At 37.5% G+C, this 26,273-nt stretch overlaps 1 protein-coding gene and 1 pseudogene across 1 annotated transcript; one reads left to right on the plus strand and one right to left on the minus strand.

The window, feature by feature from the left end:
• Positions 1–486: 486 nt before the first annotated feature.
• LOC148844540 (Mitochondrial substrate carrier family protein) lies at positions 487–11,233 on the minus strand. The gene is made up of 6 exons (XM_088954551.1): positions 10,864–11,233; positions 10,283–10,366; positions 8,773–8,834; positions 4,046–4,407; positions 993–1,207; positions 487–862 (listed from the first exon to the last, which is right to left on the minus strand). The coding sequence occupies exons 1-6, from the start codon at positions 10,975–10,977 to the stop codon at positions 806–808; spliced, it is 894 nt and encodes a 297-aa protein (XP_088810677.1). The 5' UTR covers positions 10,978–11,233; the 3' UTR covers positions 487–805.
• A 1,242-nt stretch (positions 11,234–12,475) lies between these two features.
• LOC148844541 (E3 ubiquitin-protein ligase AIP2-like) lies at positions 12,476–13,981 on the plus strand (annotated as a pseudogene).
• Positions 13,982–26,273: the final 12,292 nt, after the last annotated feature.

Here is a 26,273-nt window from a genome sequence, read left to right on the forward strand (position 1 = left end):
TTCAATTGGGCTATTGTTTGGCACCATTAACCTGAAGGATCCAAATGCAAAATATATATTTGATTGCCCGGTCCAGCAGCAGCAGCAACACCTTAGAATCGAGATAGGACCACTATCACACTGACACCATCACAAGTCATAGGCCTAGCTTATTAGATCCAAGAGATCTATGAATTTTACTTGTCCAACTGACCGAATGAAGTCATCCATGAGATCCCAGACCTTATATTATAAACACCTTAAAAATGCTGCAGACATCACCCATGACTTCAGCACCAGTATGAAAATAACCACACAGGCATGTGACGGCGAAGCATTTAGATTACCAACATGCAAATATGAAATCATTAACCACGATTAATCGATACTTCAAACTATCAGTATCCAGTCTTCAAAATAAATTCTGTAATCTGTCGTCTACAGTCCATACAAACACACCCAAATAGTCGAAAACCCCAAAAAATAGAATCCAGTCCAGTTCACAAATTGAGTTTAGAACTACAAATATTGATTGATGGAATTAAACTGTTTTAAATCTATGAAATCACTTTAATCCACGTCAATTGCCAACAAATCATGGCTAAGAAATTGCTTATCCCTCCAAAAAAATCACCGCAAATAGTTTTTGACAGCTCCGAAGAATTATTAAACCTACACTTGAATGGCACTAATAAAAACTACATTAAATCATTAATTGCCAAGGCTGCCAGGTTGCCAAAAACAGCCTCCACTAAAGTACATAGAGAAACTTATTATCATAGTTGAAGCTTCACTCCTATTAAGTATGAACTCCTAAGTTGAAACTCTACAATCCAACAGATTTCTCCAGTTTTTGGATTTGGTTCAGGAATATCCATGTCATCTGCAAAAGCATCCAATTAACATCAAAACAGAAATAGAAGTTGATATCCAAAACAATATCGACTTGGAATTCTAAAGACAAAAAAAAGGGGGAAAGGGAAAAAAAAAAAAAAACATGTTAGATATATTACCATGACATGCGGAGCAATCCTAACACAATAGACAGGGAACCCTGTGTAGAATTTGAAAGGGCCTCCTGATTTCAGAGTTTTCATGGTACAGTCCAAAGAACCAGTGTATGGATATTTTCCGTTGGCATCAGGTTGCATTTTTTGTATTTGGGTTTTGACATAGTCAAATGGTAAACTGCAGGCTGAAGCAAAGAATCCAGAAACAGCACTTGCTCCTGCAAGATGTCAAAAATACGAGTACCACTAAACCAGAGCTTGAAGAAAAAGTAAAATTTGCCTGAGAAATCAGAATCCAATAAACAAGTTTACAATGAAAATATGAGGGCCAGTGTTTAATAAAGTCAGAGTTATGGCTATTACAAGGAAAATCAAATTACTTCAAATCATACAAGTATATAAAAGAAAAATGCATCAGTATGCCAGATCAGGTTGGCAAAAAATTCTTTTGCATGGGCAATGATTAGGTGTCACCTAACCGACAAAAATTAAGATACATCCATTAAATTTCTGACAGATATTGAGCTACAAAATTGTTGCATGTAAATGGTAAAAGGGAGGCTTTATATTTAGAAAAATAAAAATATCAATAACTTGTACACCTATCTAGCATTAGTGTGGTTGTACTTGTTATAGTGGTATATGTCATTACCAAGTGAGTCAATTGTCTAAAGTGCCTCTTCACAGATTCACTATAATTCTACGTATTAAAGGTGCATGTAGGCATGAATTTAACATACAAATGTGAGCATACATTTAATCACTTTGTAAGTACTTTGTAAGGTAACTTGTGTGACACTTTGGACTTTTAATCACTTAGAAAAGACAGGACATTTGAAAACTAGGGGTTCTTGCCTAGGCAACTCGGCACTCCCCTGTCGCCTAGAATTGCCTAGAGATCTAAACAACTATGCTCCAAGCTTAATCGATCAGGTTGGCCTAAATTAGACTTGTGCCCACATGGGAGATGAAAGACAACAGAGGAAATTCATTCCATAATTATCATAGAATCTTGCTCGAAAAGTTGGAGCAGCATGTTATTTAGGCAGGTCTACTACGGCATCTACACCATCTGGTGGACCAGGTCTAGCAATGAAATTCAGTCACATTTGAGACTAAACCTGAAACCTTGTTTTCAGGAGGATAACTCAAATGAAAATTTCAAGAATGTTCTTTTTTCCAAATACAGAACCAATGCCAGGACTAACATGTCTAAATCTGCATAAAATTCAAATGCATAGTTATCAAAGCAGCATGGAAATACCAAGCAACAAAGAACCACCTTGTTACCTAGGCACCATTAGGTGGTGGAATTTTGACAATTAAGACCTATAATTTATTGTGTAGATCCATGTTGATATGTTCCATATTGTCAATTTCTTATTACTTAAGTGAGAAATACCAAAAGAAAGCCAATAATAATAAGTTTTGCATACAGAAAGAACATGAAATCATCACTTTCATAAGGCAACATCTTAGGTGTATACGAAGTCCATAAATTAATTATAATTTTTACAGAAGTACAATACCTGAACTTTTCCCCCCCAAAAAAAATCATATGACAACATCACTTTTAATCAAAAATCTCTATTTTCCATTTAAAATCTAGTCGATTCCATAAATCAAAGTAGTAATGCTTATTAAAACATGAGTTGAGAAATGCCCTTTGAGTGGCATTTGAAAAGATACAAATGCCCTTTGAGTGTCATCTAATTTTCTTTATCAACCATCCAAACGTTGAAAAAAAATGAACAATCCAAAAGCCTTCCATCTTCTATTCAAGAAAGTTGGGGTCACCAGAACACCCACAAAGACATGACCCCAACTTTCTTGAATAGAAGAGAAAAGGATTTGGGACTGTTCATTTTTTTGTCAATGTTTGGATGGTTAATAAAGAAAATTAGATGACACTCAAAGGGCATTTGTGTCTTTTCAAATGCCACTTAATGGATGGTTAATGGCAGGTATTGGAATGGTACGTTTTGAGAGTTCAGGTACTGAATTGTCGCATTTTAAAATTTGGGGACCAAAGTGGCACTAAGCCGAAAGTACAGGTTACTAATTGGGAATTTCCCCATCAAGTAATGAACATGCTAATATATATAATGATGCTATGTATCAGAGAGCACAACAAAACAACACAAATCTGTATTCAAGGACAGCATGATCTAAAAGGCATCTATGAAAAAAATCTTGTAACTTGGGCAGGAAGCATCACCTTGGTAACTATCATTAGATGAATGACACCCAAAATAGGGAATGCATTTTGTGTTTGGATCTACACCATACATTTCTTACAACAATACTTATTCCTTTTATTGGAGTCTTAGTGCAAAGAGAGATGAGAGCATGGTGGGAAATTCCAGACTGGAAAGCTTGGGTGTTTGTCAAACCAAAAAGTTCATCAGTTGCCGGTTCAACACAAATAATAATAATAATAATAATAATAACAACAACAACAACAACAACAACAACAACAACAACAACAACAACAACAACAACAACAACAATAACAATAAACAGGAAATAAAAAAAAAAAATTACCAAATTAAAAAAAAGGTTTTAATTTACTATGCCAATTATTTATAGTGCAAAAAACTGCATTAGTTTTCCTCTTTAAGTTAAGGCCACTGAAACCTAAATCTAATACAAACAACTTTTTTGAGTTACACTTAAATATTTTATTGGCTTAGAACAAAAGAATATTCATTTATAATTATAGTGCAAAAATCTCTTTGCATTAATTTTCCTTTCCTAAGCCCACTAAATCCTACATCTAATACAAACAACCGTTTGCATTAAACTTCAATATTTTATTGTTTAGAACCAAAAATGTGTTCATTTATATTCTTTCTCCCTATTACAAGGCCTCAAACTTAGCTTCTAGAATCATGTTGTTGAAAATCCAAATAAATATAACCATAAAACAAAGGGAATACAGAAATACAACCTCAAAAGGAATTAGCCAAGTCACAGATTAATTTTTCATTAGATATCAAAAGAAAAAATATTAATTTTCCATTTAGATCAAGGTTTAAGAATGTGAAATATCTTACCTACAACTGTAGCAGCTTCACCGAAACCAAGGGAATCCTTGAAAAACTCAACACTTTGATCATAAGAGGCAAGCATGCCCATATTCAGTGCCATTGCTCTAACTACAGTAGGACCTGCACCTTTCCAAAGTGCTAGAACCCCTTCATCAGAAACAATACGGTAAAGTGCATGAAATGCATTTGTATAATTCCGTCGTTGTGCAGCAGGTAAAGTGGCATCAGCCTGCATACGAATGAGTGCTAAATCTGCTGGACTTCCAACACAAGCTCCAATTGCTCCAGCTGTCAGACCACAGATTGCTTTCTGGTATAATGGCAACGGCTTGCCATCATTGGCAGCAACTGCTTTGTTTGTCAAGGCCCTGTTACATAAAGGATGACATTTCCAAAGAGGATGAGAAAAAGATGACTGTCATTTTCAGGATAGAATGCAATAATTCCATAGCCAAATAAATGTATATCTCTTCTCATCATCTCATGAAGAGAATAAAAAAATAAATATTTTAACAAGTTTTATCAGCTCAAATCAGAACACATGAGCATAACATATAAAATAAATTCAAATTGAAAGTGAAAGCAAACAGATGTGTCGTGCAAAAGTGTTTCAAGCACCCAGCAATTGAAGTGAAACTATCAATCTGTTTGTCCATCTCCTAGTTACATCATGTGAGACTTTGGGAGTTCAAAGGCAGCAACCTTGACTCAAATTTTTTGGGATGTACATATGAGGTGATTGGTTTGTGATTTTGGTTGCAATTCATTCTATTTTGGGTTAGGTATTGATGTATGTTGTTGCTTCTTTAATGGAAATTCTGCAATCTCAGATCTTGTCTACAATAACTAGAGTTTCAAGTATTTAAAAGGTATTTAATATTGTTCTTTTAAAAGTTAATAGACCATTACAAGTGGACAAGCACACATAAAAGGTAATTTGGAAGCTCAAAAGAGTAAGACCATTACAAAAGAGTAAGTACATATTATTGTATAAAAAAAGGTAACCAATAAGAACAAACTAATACAAGGCATGCACCTGGACCAAGGCACAAGGTGATCCAAGCCCATGCACACCAGGCAAACACATTTCAAAAGGGACATAACTTGGTTTCAACTTTCAAGTAAGGCAAATGCCTTAAAATATGCCTTCTCTGTCTGCCTAGGTAAACCATTTAAAACACTGTCCCCAACAGCTAATCTACAAAGGTAGAAAGCACCTGAGCCATCTCTAACAACTCCTACACCAGAAGGGCCAGATTATCCAAGCTGCAGCCATCAAAATTAAGTTTTAATGGTGAGAGGCCTCCACTCCCTTACAGCTCTATGATCTCCTCCTTAGTTCTTCTAAGAAAATTCTGTTATTCTTTTTTCCCAAATGGAATGCACCACAATACAGCTGCCCTTGCACTCCCCCAGGCCAGAGAACTTACACTTTTCTTGGGTTGAAAAATGTTGTAGAGAATTAAAATTTTAAATCAACAGGAAGTGACCATCCACAACCAAAAAGAGAGAAGATATAATCCCAAACACTAGAAGTAAACATGCAGGATCTGCAGCCATAGTTCAAAGTGTCAATACATATTTTACAATACAAATCAGTTTTCAGGGTCACTAAGACAGTAAATACTGAGAGTTAGGACCTTTTAATAGGTTTAAACATTAATATCCATCCTAATGTATCTATTTGTGAATTTACCAAAATGAAAAAAAAAAACAAAAAAAAATAGAGTATTGTATGTTGAAAACTCTGGACACATGATTTTTGCGTATCCAGAGTGTCAATACTTTGAACCATGGCTGCAACTTGGTCATGCTGAGGTTTGAGCGTTTGCCAAATTTTGCATGGGCCCAGGCCTGATGCTGTGTAAATTTTTCACCTCAAGTAACCAATTTGCACCCCTGGTAGGGGAAACTTAAGGAATTCATTCTACTGACATATACTGGGCCAACTGGTTCAGGAGACTCAGAACTAAGATAAAGTATCTTGCTTCAAGGCTTAAGATACTTATCCTAGTTTAAGCAAAATATGTAGCATTAGAAGAAGGTTAGCAGGTGATCATTGGCTAGTTCAAAGTTTCATCTAATAGCTTGGAAAGATCTTTGCGGACCAAAGGTATTAGGAGTAGATATCAGATCCTTTAAATAAATGAATAAGCCCCTCTTATCCAAGTGGTTTGGCAGTTTGGGGTAAAAAAGAATGCGTATTTTTGGTTCTTGATCAGTTGCATATATGGCTTAGCAGGCCTTCGTTGGGAATCTAATCCAGTGAATCAGTCATACAGCACTGGACACTGGAGTAATGCAAATGCAAGAAGGTTGCTTTTTCAAGAATTTTCAAGTATATATGCCCTGGCAGAAAACATTAAGCAACAGTTAAGGAGTGTTAAGAGTAGATAACAAACCAACAACATATCTGGACACCGTGTCTAAGAGGGCCTATCAATGATTGGGACATGGAAACACAGGCAAGAATGTTTCAATTACTGGAGCAAATGAAACCCCAATTATTGGATGAGGATAGATTCTGGTGGAGTGAAGACAGGTCAGGTCAGTTTTCATTGAAGTCAATGTTCAGCAACTTAGCTCTCACAGAAGGTGAAGTAGTCCCTTGAAGCTGGTTGTGGAGTTCTAAGATCCCCTCCAAGGTTTTGCTTTTCATGTTGACGCTCATCAAAGAAAGGATCCCAACCATTGATGTCTTGAGATCTAAAGGAATGGTGCTAGTCAATTTCTGCAACTTGTGCGGTTAGGGTGAGGAAAATACTTAGTATCTGCTCATTCATTGCAGCTTCTCTAGGCAAATCGGAAACTACATTCTTCAGTTGTTCAGATTGCAATGGCTGGTTCCTCTAAATGTTAGCACCTTGGTTTCAGCATGGAAAGCTGGTGCATTTGGCAAGACAGGAAGTCTTCTACGGAAAGTGGTTCCCCCGGCTGTTGTGTGTTGGAGTGTGGAAAAAAAAGAATGACAGAATGTTGGAAAACAAGGCATCTTCTACAAGCAGCTTATGTGGGAAGGTTGAGAGGATGATAGCAAGATGGGCTCTAGTATGTAGTGATTTCCAGGGTTTTAAAGCAAAATCCTTTTAAATCATTAGAGGGGCATCCAGCATCATTTGGAATGACATTTTCACAATGTAAAAGCTTTTTTGTGGTAAGCTAGTTTACTCTGATGATGCAATTGTTATGGGGTGGAATCCATCCTCTCTTTCCTTATTTTAATGAGATCAATTTTATATTTCAAAAACAAATCATATAAGAGAAGACAGAGGTCTACCTTGAAGGCTTACCATCTCATTCAGATTGATACAAAGACGAGATAACATTCTGGCACTTTGTACCTTTGACCTGTTGACTTCATTTCTACCTTCCTCTTGACATCATGGGTAGAAGGTTTTGTAATCTTACTTTATAAAGTACTCTGATAGCCATTACTGATCAAACAGGTGGCTGATATCTAGCTAAGGGAAGGGTCAACGGAAGAGAGTTGTAGCAGAGCAACTCTCTCAGTCTCTCCAGGATAGCTTCAGGTTCTACCTAGTATCTACTATTATAATACTTTTTTGTTGGGTTGACCTCAGCATAATGGAAGTTTGTATCTTACTTCCTAATTTATCAGGTGGATTGATGATTGTGCTTGCTGCATATTTAAAAAAAAAATGCATTCATCCTTGATCTGGTTACTAGGGCTGCTCATAAAAAACTGAAAAACCGGAAAACCAAATCGAACCAAAGAAACTGGACCAAAAATTCCAGTTAACCAATTGATTCAGTTTGGTTTTGGTAACCAAGATGAAAACCAGTGGTTAATCAAACCAACCAGTATATGCATATAATATTATATATTCATATATAATATCTCATATTGATAAAATTTAAGTTCCAAGAATTTGATATTCCCGCCCAAACGCCCCTAGCTCCAACTCTCAAGGTCCCACCTAACCCAATTAATTCAGTCATGCCACATTTCATTCCCATTATCTTCTATATGTTAATACGTAATTAATAAAATATAAGCCCAAACACCCCTAGCTCCAACTCCCAATGTCCCACCTAACCCAAGCTGTCAAATGTCATTTGGACATTTCTCCTTTCCCTCTTCCCCAACCAAAAGCACAGAGCGTCTTAACTCCTCACTCTCAAGTTTTAGAATGAAGTAGAAAATCTCACTTGGTTCCATCTTCCACCTCCATCTCAATTCCTCCCCTCTAATCCCATCTGACCTCTCATTCTTTGCCTCTCTATACTCAAGGATTCTACATCATTGTCTCACAACACGGCTGCACCAGCCATCACATTGCTGCCTCACTACCGCTGGATGATGGCACTGATCTACCACAGCAGTTCAACACCACCAATGATCCAGAAGGACTAACATCACCTTTCACTTTTTCACTCTGCCTTCCCTTTTTTTTAATTCTTGGAAATCCATTTTTTACCGTATTGTCTATTATGTTGTTGTATATTCTTGGATGTTTATGGAGATGACAAACTGAAAAACCGAAATGTGGTTAACCGGTCGTCCAGTTAACTGGTTGCTTCAGTTCGATTTTGGTTTGGCTTTTCAAAAAACCAAATGGTTCACTTTGGTTAACCTAACCGTGAGCACCCCCCTACTGGTTGCCAATTGGAAAAAATAATTATGCAAGAAAATTGTAGTTTTTCCCAGGAAAATGCACCATATCATGGCGTCTGTGTGCATCTGTATTACACAATTAATGTACACAACTAACCTGAATGATCCAAGTCGTGCTGTTGTGTACGTAGCTTGCCTTAGCAATCCAGCTGATAGACCCTGCTCAAAAAAAGATGTAACTTAGGGAAAAAAATAGGGGGCATAGAAGGAAAAATAGATAAATTATTTTCCTTTTAGAATCACGAAGAAATCATCTTATCCAAAAAAACAGTTGTCAAAATCTTATGATTTACGCCATTGTTTGCAATTCAAATTGCTAAATCCAAGGTTTCTGATTTAAAGATTACCATTTAATCTTATGATTTATGATTTTTATAATATTTGATGTTAATCTTGATATTATGATTTATCCGTTTATTATTCAAATATTATGATCTATCAGATTCATGTGTTTGAACCAAATTCCACAGAGATCTGATTTAAAGATTACCATTTAATCTTATGATTTATGATTTTTATAATATTTGACGTAAATCTTGATATTATGATTTATCTGTTTATTATTCAAATATTATGATTCATCAGATTCATGTTTTTTAACCAAATTCCACAGAGAGAAACCCACTTGTACCTTATTTCAAAGGGATGTTTATAAAATATTTAACACCTTAAAGACTTCTGTTGGTTATTTAAAACCTTTATTACTTCAATTTTCATCCATATGTGGGTTAATCAACAATTATGTATGGCATTACGGCAGTATGGGTTAACTCACATTGAAGGTGAACTTGATTCTTGATTATATCATCTACCATTTATAGCATTCAAGTGGTAAACTTGGAAGTAGCACTACTTACCATATTCCCTATATATATAGGAAAGTGATCATTTATATCAACAATTTGTTTGAGAATTGCATAAAAATTAAGAACATGAATCCACTTTCCAACAAAAAGGCAAGACCAAAGTAGAACTAATTCACTAACTTGGACTGAAACGTTCATTTTAAAAGATTCTGCATTTAACAAATTTGTTATTGTGGTTAAGGACTTGAAAAGTATCACTAGATATATGATTCCGAGAAGTTCTTGACTTCTATGTGATTGCTTTTATTAATTCAAATAAACAGAAAGTATCTAATACCCAATATGTGCATCCTCTCCGATTCAAAATTTCGGCTATTACTTACCATATCTATCTACAACAGATGCAATATCCTCTATAGATGCTGAATGTGGATGCTAATATTGCAACATAACCTCCGACACATTCCTTTTGAATTTTCTACATATTTTGTCCAAACTTCACTTTTGGAAGTTGGAATGAATAAAATCAAGTACAAAAACAAAAAACAGTTCAGGTAATCATATATTTCTATATGAGCTTGCACAAAGTATAAAATAATTTTTGATCTACTTAGATCTACCAATTTTAACTTTATGGTTCTGAATCAGGTAGAAACATTGGTTTCGACTGAGATGTTATGAGATGCCGATGTTAGATCAGATACCCTCATTCCTTTAATAGCAATATTCCTTTTTTAACATGAAATCAATTAAGAAGATCAGAAACCAACTAAAATTTTTTATCAGTCCAAACAAGCAAACCTTGTAAAAGGCGCCAATACCCTCATTCTTGATCATGTTCCTGGTCACTTGGGCTGCTGATCCCTGACCCAGTTGAATCCTCACCTGAAAAACATGAAATATAAGCTAGGCATTCCATAAATGACCAAAAGCATAAATCATTTCATTTATTTGGGGTAATAACAAACTAAAAAACACCCATTTACTCAAAAAAATTAGCATCCCCTCCCAAAAATACAGAGGAAAAAAACAACTTACAATCGAAAGGGTAAAACATGCAAGCATACATCACGAGAAAAGAACTCAATTAGTTATCAAATAAGAGAAAAACTCATCGAAACCCCTAGGTACATCTAGAATAACCCCAGATCCTCTAATAAATCCGACTTTAAAAGCGAAATAACAAAAGAAAGGTAAGAAAACCCGCACACTAAAAAAGGCTCCATTAATTCGAAACCGATCAAATAAGAGTTAAACCCAGAAAACCCTCATTAGCTCATCTACTTAAACACCAGATCCCTCATTGAAAACAACTTCAATACCAAACGAATCAGATAAAAAAAAAAAACACTGATCATGACTAGCAATAGCTATAATGATACCTTTATCATGTCCACTGGTTGGATAACACAGGTTGCAAGCATTCCAGATGCTCCTCCATTAACAAATGGCTTGACGGTAGGCCAGACACCACCGGTCTTGGGCTTCTCTCCCATTCTTCGATCTAGGGCGTGAGAAGAAAGAGGGAGAGAGAAAAGCTTCGGTGGAGATGAAGGGGATCGAGTCTGAATCTCCTTTCGAACATAAAAGAGTAGTTCGGAGCTTAGTAGTTTGCCCTATGCCTATGAAATGGCAAAAACACCCTTTATTTTCCTTATTTTTACTATCACTATTTCAAAGCCCAAATATGAAATACGTTTTACAACCATACACTATTTCAGTCCAACAACCTACCTAATGGCCCCTCTCTATATTTCTTTGCTAAAAAGTCATACAATATATTTTTGATGTCATTACATAAATAAGGGGGTGTCCACACCACATTTTGTTGGAGGGACCAATCTATAATTGTTTTGAACTACACATAGATTATATGGGATGGACTATTCTATATCCACGGTATCATTTGTAGGTATAGTCTTTTTTTATTTCATGTATCTCATATACATTTTTTGGGAGATATACATAGTCGATCATAAATATCTAATTTTTGCATTTTATATGATAAATAAATTAAAAAAAATGTATGAATATGTAGGCAAAATTTGTATTTTTTTAAATAATTAAAAAAATATTATTTTTAAATATTTAAAAAATAAAAATGTTATTTTAAATATTATTTTATTGATAAATATATTAAAAAATATGATTTAAATAATGAAAAAATAGTTGAAAAGAAGAATCGTCAGACTTATGCTAGAATTATTATTAAAATTTATTATTTTATTGATAAATATTAAAAATTAAAAATTATTAAGAGATTAAATAAAATAAGAGTAATTTGACCAATGTAATGTAAGTGCATTACACTAAAACCTTTCCACAAAATGTTCACACCATAATGTGGATCATACACGAGAAAATACTATGGACGATAAATTAGGGTGTAGTCTGTCCTTATCCACACTATTTTGTGGACGGGGACCATCTACACATAGCAAAATACCATATCTTGCTGTGGACAAGGACCAAAATGGTCCCGTTCACGATATTCACACACTACCCGAACGCCACTTAAAACTAAATTATGCTCATCACTTTCCAAAATGTCTTTTATAACAAGTCCCTAAGTTGTATTGCAATGCAATTTTATTTCAAATACTACAAATATATGGGAGTGTAAATGAAAAAATGCAAATTTTGGTTTAATTTTGTTTTGGGTTTTACTTTAGGGTAAAATATAAAAACCTCCCTTGAAGTTTTTGACAATCATAAGAATCTCCCCTGAAGTTTCACTTTAGCAAAAGCCTCCCCTAGATTTATAAGGAATTCATCAAAAACCTATCGTCAATGACAAAGACAAAAAAATGCTAAGCGGGTGAATCAAATTTTCAAAATACCTATTTTACCCTTTTTATAAATTAAGTTTGCATCTATTTTTACTAAAATACCATAGTCGACATGTTATCCTCTTTTTCTCTCCCGTAAAAGGGCTTTCAGAAAGCTTTGCACCGTACTTCACTCATCATTTCCTTTGGTTTGAGGATACCAAAGATGGAGGGTCAGACGGCAAGGCATACCGGTGAGGGAAATAGAGAACCGCTTTCTGCAAAAGCCATTCCTTTGAATTTGGAAGCTAGCAATTATATCTTTAAGCCCTCCTCGTATAAGAGTCAATGACATCAGGAGCTACCATCTTTACTGGTGTTACTAGTGCTAGCGAACAGTCAGGGTTGCTGCTTCCATCACATCTGAGATTTTATGTCCTCGTTTCAGCCAACTCCTCCATGAGCTCGACGTGGCTAGGCCCAGGTTTGTTCTTGACCTCACTGGTCTCGAGTCCTCTCCTGAGGCCCGGCTATTGGAAGCACTGTCTGTCATGCTTGACCCCCCCCCCAATGTGTTGGCCTGTTCATGGTTTCGATGGGAGATTTCGCTTGGAACCGGAGGCTGCACTTTGGGACCAGCCCAGATGTTTGATTATAGTCCGACCCACTAACTGTCCTTGTTCGATCGGAACCATGTCCCCACCAAAAAATCTGTTGCCCTGGGCTACTGACCTTGGAGATTACTTTGTTGGGCCAGGGCTGAATAAGCTGATTGAGGAAGTGACCCATAATGACCAACAAGGTCTACCTCTAGCACCTACTTCAGCCATTGATGCCATGCTGAGAGTGAAAATCACAGAGAGCCATTTGAAGGATGATTCGCATTGTCCGGTTTGTAAGGAGTTTAAGATTGGTGAGGAAGTTAGGGAGATGACGTGTAAGCATATTTACCATTGCGACTACTTTGTTCCTTGGTTGCAAATTCACAATTCTTGCCCAGTTTGCTAGCACGAACTGCAAGCTTCGTTTGACAATGATCTTCGTGTTGATGATGTGTTGTGGATTCTCAAAGGGAGGAGGTTAGTAACCACCACCGGCATGAGAACCACCAGCAAAAGAAAGAGTTTCAAGTTTCAACCGAGGTAAAATTGTATTACTTCTTTATCTCATTCACTTACGGTGGTTGTTCTTACAAATCAAAATTGTAGGCAAGTCCAAAAGAGCTGCCATATTGAGTGCTTTGAACAACTGACCTTGATTGGCCGCACCACCACCATACATAGCGAACGTGACAGTATTACCTTTGGAGTACTTCTGCACCAACAATTCCATGCCCACCAAAGAAGCCAGGGTCCTTGTAGAAATGCATGGAGCCTCCCTTTCCATTAGAGCAACCAGCTTGACGGTCCATCAGTCCAGCAAAGGACTCAAGAAGGGTCTCACCCTCATCGAGGAGAACATAGTGATCTTGGTCGGCATTGATGATGCAGTCCTTCTTCGTGATGGCAGCTTCCATGCCAATAGAGACAACTTCTTGGCTGCCATAGAGATGATAGAAACCGCGGATGAGCTTAGCCTTGTAGAGCGAGTCAACAGCGATCTCCATACGGCGCATGACGGCCATGTCTCTGAAAAAATCGAGGAGTTATTTTTGGGTGGTTTCAACGATGCAGGAGAGTGCATCGATCTGGTGGCTGGTGAAGGGGGCACTTGTTTCGATGGTGATGATTGAAGTTTCATCGACAAATGAGGAGAACGAGCGGTCATGTAGCGATATCAATAAAAATAGACTAATTTGTAGAAGAATAAAATAGGTATTTTAAAATTTTGATTCACCGGTTTAACGTTTTCTGTCTTTGTCATTGACGGAAGGAAGTTTTTGTCAAATTATTTAAAATATAGGGGAGATTTTTGCTAAAGTGAAACTCTAGGGGAGATTTTTATGATTGTTGGAAACTTCAGGGGAGATTTTTGTATTTTACCCTTTACTTTATTATGTTTCATGTCTTATTTTACTTCGTTTGTATAGCAACCAAACAAAATAAGATAATTTTTGAAACAAAATAAATCATAACTTGCACCAAAATCATTTGCACTACCATGATTTTGCATCACTTTGTAAGTATATAGTGTTTATAAAGACCCTCAGAGAACATTAAACACTGTATTGATACAACGTGGATTCATGTGAATGGCTTACAGTCAACTTTCCTTCTGCGATGAACCCGCGATGCACCACAGGCCTGCGATGAACCCACAGCATGCATCGCAGAACAACGATAAACCCTTCGTTCATCGCATGCTCTCAACAAGTCCACTCACATCTCGAGCCAATGGAAACTTGGGTTGAACCTGCGGCGAGACCTGCGATTAACCCATGGCCCGTTAAGGAACGCGGCAAGACGCCACGTAGGGCTAAAAAGACGTCGCCTGCCAAGTGGTGACATCACTAGCGCCACATCAACTAAGCAACGCACACGAGAGGTGGTAGCACACATGAGTAATGAGAACTCTTGAGTGAAAGGAAAGTCGATCCTCAAAAAGATCCTCACAAGACACGTGGCGAATACTCAGTGGTGCACTTAATGATTAACAGCCAGCACAATATCCCCTTTCCTGATAGGAGGCAAGCACATTTATCTCCTACCTTTTACGATCTCAGGATCTCCTCCATAAATAGAGATCCTCCTCCTATTGAAAATCATTCGGCACTCAAGCACTCTTTGTCTTGGACTCCCGACTCTACCACTCAAGCCTAACACCCTAGCCCAAGACCTAGTCTCGCTCTAATTCTCGGTCTTTCTCTATCCTTCAAAGAGACCATCGCCCAATCTAGCCTTACCCCACCTACACACTACAAATAAATTTGCATTGCAACCAAACACAACCTAAGTTTTTTGCTTTGTGATGGCTTATCTATAGCTGTCCAACGTTGCGAATGTTTGTTTAGCAAGATGTGAATACATCGATAATAAAATACATGGGGCTTGCATTATTTATAGTGGGATGGATGAATTTATTATTGGTGTAGAACATTATGATTGGTTATACAGTCCATCCAATAGCCATCACGTTCAACTAATCATTGCTCAGTTAATATGAAGTTGGTAATTCTAGCTCTCCGGGAATGATAATATATAAATACAAGAGATGTTTTTGATGTATGTTGATGTGTTGTGGAATTGGTACCATAAACATATTTACTCTCTCATTTTTATCTTTTTTTTTTTCTTTTTACGAGGGTAAGGGCTTATAACATCCTCTATCCCATTGGTGTCTATTTTTTTCTTTTTTCTTTTTACTTTTTTGATAGGAAAAATTCTCGATTAGTATCCTATACTTTTGATCTAATGCCACTTTAGTCCCCAAACTTTAAAATGCAACAATTCAATACCTAAACCTTCAAAACGTGTCAATCTAGTACCTACCATTAACCAATTGTTAAATACATTTGAAAAAGGTATAAATGTCCTTTTAGTATCAATGACACACTCAAAGGACATTTATACCTTTTTCAAATGCCACTTAACAGCGAATAACAATTGATTAACGGTAAATACTGAATTGATACATTTTAAAAGTTTAGATATTAAATTATCACATTTTAAAATTCAGAACCAAAGTGGCACTAAGTGCTATTAATCGGGAAATTTCCCTTTTTTGATATTTGATGGTACACTCGAATCCTTACATCCCTTCCCAAGGTTGGTGGTGTCGAATATACATCTCCACCGAAACAAACCATTTATTAAATGATTTATTAACCTCATTGCATCATTTATTAACCTCTTTATGTATTAAATGAATATCCAAAAACCTTTATGGGCTTGGATGTATGATTCAGCAATTACCCATTTCATACTATTAACCATGCTAGGCCGGTTGTTTACCAACTAGTCAGTTGACATCTTACAACATGTGAACCAAAGGAACGGAAAGAAAATCAAAGCCAGGATATTTAAAATTGTTAATTAGAAAAACAAAGCAGGACAAATTGGCCATTTTAGAGAGATGGAAACGTTAAGTGCGAGAAGAAATTCGGTGAGACTTGAGGGCCCCACGTAGCATGAATGGAGAAGCTTCAAAGTAATGCATACTGGACCAAGAAAGGCAGAGAGGGTTAGAATATACGTGAGTGGGTCCGGCCCCAATCCCCCAAATCCCAATAGCTTTTCATTTATCATTTCCAGTTTGCTTCCCCAAATTAACATATTATTAGTTGTAATTAAAGTGATTTGAGTCCGAATAAATGGCAATTAAACAATTTACGCACATCACAGGTGATAGGTTCGTAGGTTTGTGCCAATTTCTCCTCAGTTCTCACACATGTAATATTTTATATTTTTGAATTTTTTTTTTCAAAAATATGTAAATAAGTGTGGATGCAAATATGTAGAGTGTAAAATGGATAAAATTAGGTTAGTTTTGTATTGACAAATTTACCTTTTTACCAAACAGATTTTTAATTATAATAGATGCAAACATGAATTCCAATAAAACATATATTTTTTTTATCAATAGTCCACTTGAATACAAATTTACTTCTTTTTTATTGATATACTTTAATATGTATTGATCTGTCATTTATCAATGTATAAATATAATGTTATCAAACACAAGCAAAAATGAAGCAGAGTACAAATTTACCTGAACCAGGATTTAACACCATTTACATTGTTTCCAAACACAGCCTTAAGGCCTAGGCAGACCCGTGGATCCCTAGTCTTCTCGGTTGATTTACCCCTTTCCCGGCTATGGAGGTACAGAGGATTTGCGGGTAGCAGAATTTATTGACTCAGTAACAAGAGTATGGAATGAACAAAAACTCTCCACACTTAATTGAATTTAATTAAGAAAAGTAGGGAACCATTGAACTCTTATGGGGGAGAAAAGCAACGATAAACATAAACTGGTTTGGATTAAAACCACAAACGGGGATTTCAAAGTTAGTTCCATGTACAAGGAACTAACTTACAGAGCAGCTTCAACTTCGTCATCTTTTGAGAACATTCTGTGGGAAAAAATTGTGAGCCACCAAGAGTTCAACTCTCTGCTTAGCCGGTGGCACTAGGAGGCTGACCGGCGAATAGGAGTGTTTGAGCCGGTGGTTAGGCCTGCTAGACATTAAAAAAAAAAAAAAAAAAAACATGTTTCTCGTTTCACACATGACTGTTTGCAATCAGGCATTATATTAAAACAAGAAAGGCACAAAGAGCAAGACAAGCTTATATTTACAACACCACATAATTGGGATTAAGGCTTTGTTTGAATTCATTTAAGCATTATCAAAGGTCAAATGACCCCTAGTTGAATTGATCCCAAAGTATCCCTTCCATAGTGGAGATGCGGGATCATGCCTACTGATGAGGGCACATTTGGCCTCCACTGACATCATGATACATGGCATCTTGGAACAATTGGGTGACACCTCAGAACCACCTAGGTGACAATTTGCCTTAGCCAAAATGATGGAGTCCCAGCTGGTGATCTAGCGACTTGCCTCTGTCGTCGACCTGTTTGTCCTGGCGACTTGCCTCTAGTGCCGATTTGGCGACCTACCTCTATTGCCGACCTGGCGACCTGCCTCCACTGCTAACCTAGTGACCTGCCACCTCCATCGTCCTAGTGGAAACCTACCTGGCGACCTCGTCCACAACTCGGGGTGACTAGCACCACCTCATCCAGGGCCGACCTATGGTACCTCGTTAGTACTAGCCGAAGCGGCCTCAACGTGAGGAGCGACCTCCCTCGAGGGCTCGCCGACCTGATTGAGGTCCAGGTGGCGACCTGCGAGACGTGCTCACAAACAAATTTTGCATGCATCCCATCACTCTCGGGTCTCTCAGAAGTCAACTGTCACACCGAATGTTCTGGAGGAAACCAAGTAAGGCGCAAAGATTGGCCTACATTCATGACTACCTTCGAGGACTTCAGAGCAGTTAGGCATGTCTTCCCGGAGATCCCAAACACGTTGTGTGATGCCAACGCCAAACAATGCCTATATAAAGGCCTTACCTCCAACATCAGAAGGGACATGCACAAATTAGTTCTCGCAGCTCTCCTGCATTCGCTGACATAAGCATCGGAGTGCCCACCCCGGGTAAAGCAACCTGGGCACTCTAATACTATTTCCTTACATCCAGGCATCAGAGCCACCTCTCCAGCTCGTCACCAGTCAGATAGGCATTAGAGACACATCTCCAACTCATCACCAGTTAGCTAGGCATCAAAGCCATCTCTCCAACCAGGCATCAGAGCCACCTCTCTAGCTCATCACCATTCAGCTAGGCATCAAGACCCACCTCTCCAACTTGTCACCATCCAGCTAGGCGTCATAGCCACCTTCTAACTCATCACCATTCAGCTAGGTGTCCAAGCCACCATCCAATTAGGAACCATTTAGCTAGGCGTCCAAGCCACATTCCAAGTAGGGATTATTCAGTTAGGCATCGGAGTCACCAGCTAGCTGGGAGCTACCAAAACGTGCATCATCAATTGGTGCCATCTGTGGTAAATGTTACAAAATGCTATGTTCTCTCCCAATTCTTTAAGCCTCAAGTAATAACATCTTCAAGCAGCAACAACAACGCTTGATTGAAAGAACCCCTAAGGGGGCAGAAGCAAAATGATTAGCGCAAACATATTCTCGTAGTCTTGCTTGGATAGAACCTCCCTAATTGTGAGGCCACCCCCATATGTCGAGCCCTACGAGCTTTATGCGATAGTTGACGGCTAACAGAATGTGAGGCCACCTCACAGTTTGAGCCCTCCATGGTTCTCGTGGGAGTTGATAGCCAACAAACTGTGAGGTCACACCGCAGATCGAGCCTTCATGAATTACGTGGGAGTTGATGGCCAGCAGGTTGTGAAGCCGCCCTCGCAGGTTACTCTTGCCGAGGTGACGAGGTGTCTATAGGCCGAGGTGCTGAGAGAAAAACTTGATTGTCAAATTCCGCCAACCTGGAGACATGCCTCCGACCTGGTGACCTACCTCCGCCGACCTGGAGACCTGCCTCCGACCTGGTGACCTACCTCCGCCGACCTGAAGACCTGCCTCCAACCTGGTGACCTACCTCCGCCAACCTGGCAACACACGTAATCAGCCCGGACAAGCCTTGTCAGCCCTGTTCGCGAGGTCGCCCCTATAGGTCGAGCCCTCCAAGGCTCCCGTGGGAGTTGGCGACCAATAGACTGCAGTCGCCCTTATAGGTTGAGCCTTTCAAGGCTCCCATGCGAGCTGGAAACCTGTAGTTAGTAAAGTTACCCTTGCAAGTTGAGCTCCTTGTGGCTTATCGTAGGAGTAAACAAACAACACCTTAGAGGACTAACACAGTGCAGCCGTGACACCGACCCGCTATTTAAGTTCCAACATCGATGCACAAATCACAAGGGGAGGCCAAACCGCATTCATCATCAAGGACCCCTAAGTCGACCTCAAAATATGTTGGTAACAGGCCAAAGGACCTACGACAAAGCACAAATCTACTCTCTTCGCTGAGCTGATCTCAACTCGGGAGTGGGGGGCAATTGATGAGGGCAGATTTGGGATTTGGCCCCCCACTGACATCATGACACATGGCATCTCGAAACAACTAGGTGACGCCCAGAACCACCTAGGTGACAACTTGCCTTGGCCAGAATGATGGAGTCCTAGTTGACGACCTAGCGACCTGTCTTTGTCACCAACTTGGCGACCTAACCCCGCCGCCGACCTGGTGACCTACCTCCTCCACCACCTGGTGGAAACCTAGATGGCGACCTTGTCCACAACTCGAGGTGGCTAATAGCACCTCGTCCAGGGCTGACTTGTGGTACCTTGTCAGTACCGGCCAAAACAACCTCAACGTGAGGAGCAACCTTCCTCGAGGGCTTGCCGACCTGATTGAGGTCTAGGTGGCAACTTGCGAGACATGCTTGCCAACAAATTTTGCATGCATCCCATTAGTCCCAAGTCTCTTGGAAGTCATCTCTCACACTGAATGTTCTGGAGGAAACTGAGTAAGGCGCAAAGATTGGCCTACGTGCACGACTACCTCCGAGGACTTTGGAGCAGTTGGGCACATCTTCCCGGAGATCCCGGACGCATTGCGTAATGCCCACGCCAAACAATGCCTATATAAAGGCCTTACCTCCAACATTAGAAGGGACATGCACAATTTAGTTCTCGCAGCTCTCTAGCTCTCTTACTTTCATCTTTCTCACAAAATCTCCGCATTCGCTGACTTAAGCAGCGAAGTGCCCACCCCGGGTAAAGCAACCCGGGCACTCTAACACTGTTTCCTTACAGCCAGGCATCGAAGTCAGCTCTCCAACTCGTCACTAGTCAGCTAGGCATCAGAGACACCTCTCCAGCTCATCACCAGTCAGCTAGGCATATGAGCCACCTCTCTACCTCGTCACCATTCAGCTAGGCATCAAGAGCCACCTCTCCAACTCGTCACCATTCAGTTAGGCGTTATAGCTACCTCCTAGCTCGTCACCATTCAGCTAGGCGTCCAAGCCCCCATCCAGGTAGGAACCATTTAGCTAGGCATCCAAGCCACATTCTAGGTAGGGATTATTCAGCTAGGCATCTAAGTCACCAGCTAGCCAAGAGCTGCCAAAATGCACATCATCACCTACATGAGCATGTTTTCCACGGTATGGTCAGTGGGCCTTGTGTGTATCCTCTTTTGCACTCATTTTTGAATCACTGTATGATACAAAAAAAAAGTTAAGGCTCTGTTTAGATAGATTTTTATAAAACAATTTCATATTTTTGGAAGTACAAAAGTAAAAAAAAAAAAAAAAAACATGATGTAGTGTTTGTTTCATATACTTTATACTTTTGAAAGTATGAAAAATACCAAAACCATGAAGTCAGTTTTTCATAATTTGTGTTTCTCGCAAAATAGTGTTTTGTTTTGTGCAAACGTCTCCGATAAAACTCTCAACCCTACCTTTGCTCGCCATAGTTGGAATTGGACCGCTATCGTCGGTCTTAGACCACCAAACCACCGGAAAACGTCACCAGAAGCATGAACATACATGCTTTTACCAAACAGAAGATGGTACTTCTACTTTCGAAATCCTACCTTTCAAAATTTTTACCCAAATAATTTTCAAAGCAAAAATACCAAAATAAAAGTATTTTATGTATTTTATACTTAGATATTTTAAAAAATATACGACCTATTTTTCTTTTTATTCTTGAAGAGTGTTGAGAGGGCTGGAGGGGATGGATGTGATTAACCTAACTCAAATTTTCATTAAAAAAAGGCTGAGTAAGAAGAGGCGGATCAATTTTGCCATGTGATAAGTAGTAAATAAATTCATTGGAAACAAAGTAATAAGTTGTTCAATTCATCAACTTCAGCGGGTATGAAATGGGCCCTGAGCCATGAACACTTTGGCATGTATGTTCATCATTCCTTGACTCAAAAACTATAAAACTCCTGTCTATCTTCTATTTTCAAGCCAGTGAGTAACAAAAACAGTAGGATGCTCACGGTTCACTCATTGAAAGCAAGTTTATTAAATCAACAATTTATTGGTTAGACAAATGGGCTCCATAATTTGGAAATGGTAGTAAGGATATGTTTGGTTTGGACTCTCCTCTAAACAATACTACTTGAAGAATGACTTTTGAGCCCCAGAAGAAATGGTTCCTTTTGAATCAATTATTAAAATGAGCTTTGACTCCAAAAATTAATCAACCTTAATTCATTCCGATTTTACCGGATTTGGATACCTCCTGTCGTATTTTTAAATCACCCCTATCTGATCCAGAAAGATCTGAATATCCAATAGAATAATCTGAATCAAATTTAAATCAGGGGTTAGAGAATCCAACGGGTTCAAATTCAAATCGAATCATACCCTAATTCAATTCACATTCAATCTATTTGCATCCCTAATCTCAAATGAAGTCTAACATGCAGCTTCACTCTTACATTTATAAATAATCCTCTTTTCTTGTTAGGCAAATAGGCCCACAAACTATTATTTGCATCTCCAAACTAGAAATCACGAGTTTGTTTGGGGTCCAAAAGATGAAGAAGAATGAAAAAATCCATGCATTTTTTATTGGCTACTTATACTTGCTGTCCTTCATGTGTTATTTTTAGTGTGTATGTGTGTGATAGCCACTATTTCAAACAGAAGAAACCTATTCCTAGTTGATTTAATTATAATAACACCAGGTCAGAAGTGAGCTTGTACAGGTCACCTTTGGCGTTGAGTGTAAGTGAAGGCCACGGATGACCAACCTGGTTTGCTGGTTTACTTCGCTCCTACTATGGTGGGATCAAAGTGTCCTACCATCTCTTGATTTTCACATATGAACACAGATCGTTTGTCCTCAGAAAAAAAAAAAAAGAGGGTCCTCACAACATTTGCAACCACACATTTTTGTGAGGATATATTCTCGATGCACCGCTGTAAAATGTCGTGATGACATTTTTGTGAGGATGAAATCTGGATTCATCTGATAACACTGAATTTTAAATCTTAAACGGCTTATTCCTAACCCTAAAATCTAAAATTAACATGTCTTTGAACACATGTTTTCGGGAGATTATATTTACGCCCCACAAGCGCTGCACATGCACATCTTACCGTATATTGAAAATATCTCCCGTATTTATAATTCCAATACACAGGTGGGAGGTATTGCCTGGTTTGGCCATAGAAAATACAAAATGGCCAATCCTGCAAGGCAAATATGTCATTTTCATTGAGAGAGGTTTTGCATTTTCTTGCTATCCTTTCCGTGTGGAGTGTGGTTGAAACATGCACAAAATGAAAAATTATAAAGACTGCAAAATTAAAAGAAAAACGAAAATTATTTCCCACTAAAGGTTTCCAAAGTAAAATAGAGAACCTCAGAAGGGTTTGTAAGTAATTTTGGTGTGCAACATTTATGACGCTTGGTCTGCTCCACGAGAACCTCAGCTAACCCCATCAGACTGCCTACCACAGATTGAATAGGAACTTCAATTACCAAAATAACCTCATAACTATAATGGAATGGCAATCACATGTCGGAAGTTCTATGAAAACAATGGTTTTTAAAATCAACCCGGAGACCGAATCAGTCAGGGGTCTGATTATCGGGTTGAACGGTCAGTCCATTCTGACAAAAAAAATGGTCAAACCATTCGAACGGTTCAAACAACTAACCGCCTGATTCAGTGGATTAATCGCCCAGTTCAGCGATTTACTGACAAAAATCAACATTTTTTTTGAGAAAATCCAATTTTGAGGGGAAACGGAACCAGTCACCTAACCGGTTCTTGGTTTTTTCAGTCCAATCGTCTGGTCTAGTCCGATTTTAAATATAGTGATGAAAACTGCCCCTTCTTTTTTTTCCTTGTTGAGAAGCCCTATGAAAATTGCCTTTTAGCTCCTCATGTTGGTGTTTATAGGCATTTGTAGCCTTACACTATTTAATTAAAGGGGTATCCTCACATATGAATGTTTTTGTTTTTACTTGTTAAGAATGATATACATTTTCTCAACGGGAAAATCTATCATACCGAAAAGACATAATACTGGACGATTTTTTACAAATCAAAACACCGGCTTTAAAACTTTCCACTATCATAGTCGAACTATTTCTCCAAACAAAATAAATATAGATTGCATTTGCTATTTTCAAGTTTTTATGGATTACAATGCTAAAACATACTTGTCTTTTCGGACAAGTATGTTTTATCTTGTGATTGGGAGTTTAGGACTGTGCCCGAGAAGAAAAGAATGCGCCCAAATCACTCACATTGATTTGTGCAAGTCACTTGTTAGGGTTGATGGAGTGTTTCACACAATGGTTGAATTTGTGAACATACGATGGAAATACTGCCATGAACCCCAAGACTTATGTTGAAAACAAATGATTTCCCTTTTTGAAAAAAAATAACAATAATTTGGATGACTGTTGCAAGACATGTCAATCCCCAACCCTTTAATTGAGATGGTGGCTTAGTATCTCTCTCGATATGGAGGCATGGGATCAAACCCGCATCACTACAAGCTCTCCATGATAGATAGGATTAATGAACCTCTCACACGTAGAGAGCGAGAGAGAGAATTATTCTTATTTCTTATTTTTTGAATTACTACTTCTCCCCTCACTCACTTCTCTCATTAAATAGTATATTTAAGGTATTAAGTATTAATTCATTAAATCCTATATATTTGGGGGTTTTTTCACCAATTAATTAGATTTATATCCAATGTTTTTACAATACAAAACTCATGTTTTTTAAAACTTATCCAAAACAAAACCATTATTCTATCTAAGTTGCAAATATGAAATTCAACATCTAGGGTTAAATGGGTAAACCCATGATATCAGAGTTACATATTAAATATTTTCAAATAAAATGAATACAAAAAAAATAATAGAAAAATAGGCACATCTCTAATATTATATTAATCATATTAAAGAAAAATAAGTATGATAAACACTAATATGTGGAAATGAAATACAAAATTTAAAATCACAAAAAAAAAAAGAAATTGCTTTCCTATTTAGTGAAGAATCAACAATTCAGTCTTATTTTAGGTCAAATGTGTCACCCTTGATATCATAATTAAATAATAAAAATAAAAAATGATAAACAAAAACATACAGAAATTTTGTAAGAAACATATGGGCACATCTTTGATATTATATATATTAAACAAAAATAAGTATGATTAGTAAGAATTATTTATATGCATAACAATATAAAAGATTTTAGAAAAATCTGGACACACTATTACTATCATGATCATCATTTAAAATGGTCATAAAAGCATGTACAGATTTGCTAGTGAATATAAAAAACCAACTTCTAAATCAGGATTAGGAAAAAAAGAGGCAAAAAAAAAACTAATATAATAAACCCAGATTATAGAAGGGCCAGGAAAAGAAGAGGCAAAAAACTAGCATAACAAACCCACATTATACAATGGGCCAGTGTTGCCCAAAAGTAGGGGTGCCAAACTTTCAATCCATCGGCTTTGGATTGGATCCAAAACCGATCAAATCTTATTAAATTGGATTTGGACGATCCATTTTAAATTTATAATGATTGGATTGACCAATCCAAAATAAATTTCTTCATATTCTTATTGGTCTGAATTAGACTTGAACCAAGTTTCCGATAATCCGATCATGAGGCCAAACCCTTGTGGCCTTGCCCAATTTGAAACCAATCAAAACTAAAGTCGACATAAAATAACTTTTATGAAAGTACTTGTGTGAAAGCACTTTTATAAAAGCACTTTTGTGGAAATACTTTAATGAAAACACTTTTACAAAAGCACTTTTATGAAAAAACTTTTTACGAAAACATTTTTATAAAAAAAACACTTATATGGAAATACTTTTAGAAAAACACTTTTGTAAAAGTACTTTTATCAATGTACTTTTGTAAAAGCACTTTTACAAAAATACTTTTTCAATACCAGAAGGATATATTTTTATAATTTTTAGATTTTCTTCATTTTTATAATTTTTGATATTTTATTCGGTTTAGATTAGATCCAATCCAATCCATTTACATTTTAATGGATTGGATTGGATTTAATTTATATTGGATTTTAACTGGATTAAATTCAATCCATTTATTAATAGACTCACATTGGACTGGGTCGGAGATTGGGCCAAATCCAGTCCAATTGACACCTCTAGCCAAAAGTTTAAAACCTGAAAATTCAGCTCACCAGCCCAGACTGTTCCAAACTGCTTGAAGCCCGATGCCATCGGCCCATCAGTAGTGCCTTAGAATATAAAAGTGACAATATGTGACATCTCCATTATCTGTACCAAACCGTTGTTTTAATTTTGTCACTTCGTGATTTAAGAAGTCTCTGGTCATACACGCTGTGACAACATGCCTTTTGAATCCTTTTATTTCTTAAATTCTTTATGTACGAATTATTAATTATTAATATATATTTTAGGTCAAAACATATAATATATGAATAAAGGAACTATGGAAAAATATGGGATATTTATATATTTTGATAGTTTAAAAAATGTTTATATTAAATAAGTT

Source organism: Nelumbo lutea, chromosome 7 (genome assembly GCF_056320005.1).
Source record: "Nelumbo lutea isolate HS-2025 chromosome 7, American lotus-T2T, whole genome shotgun sequence".
NCBI lineage: Eukaryota > Viridiplantae > Streptophyta > Magnoliopsida > Proteales > Nelumbonaceae > Nelumbo > Nelumbo lutea.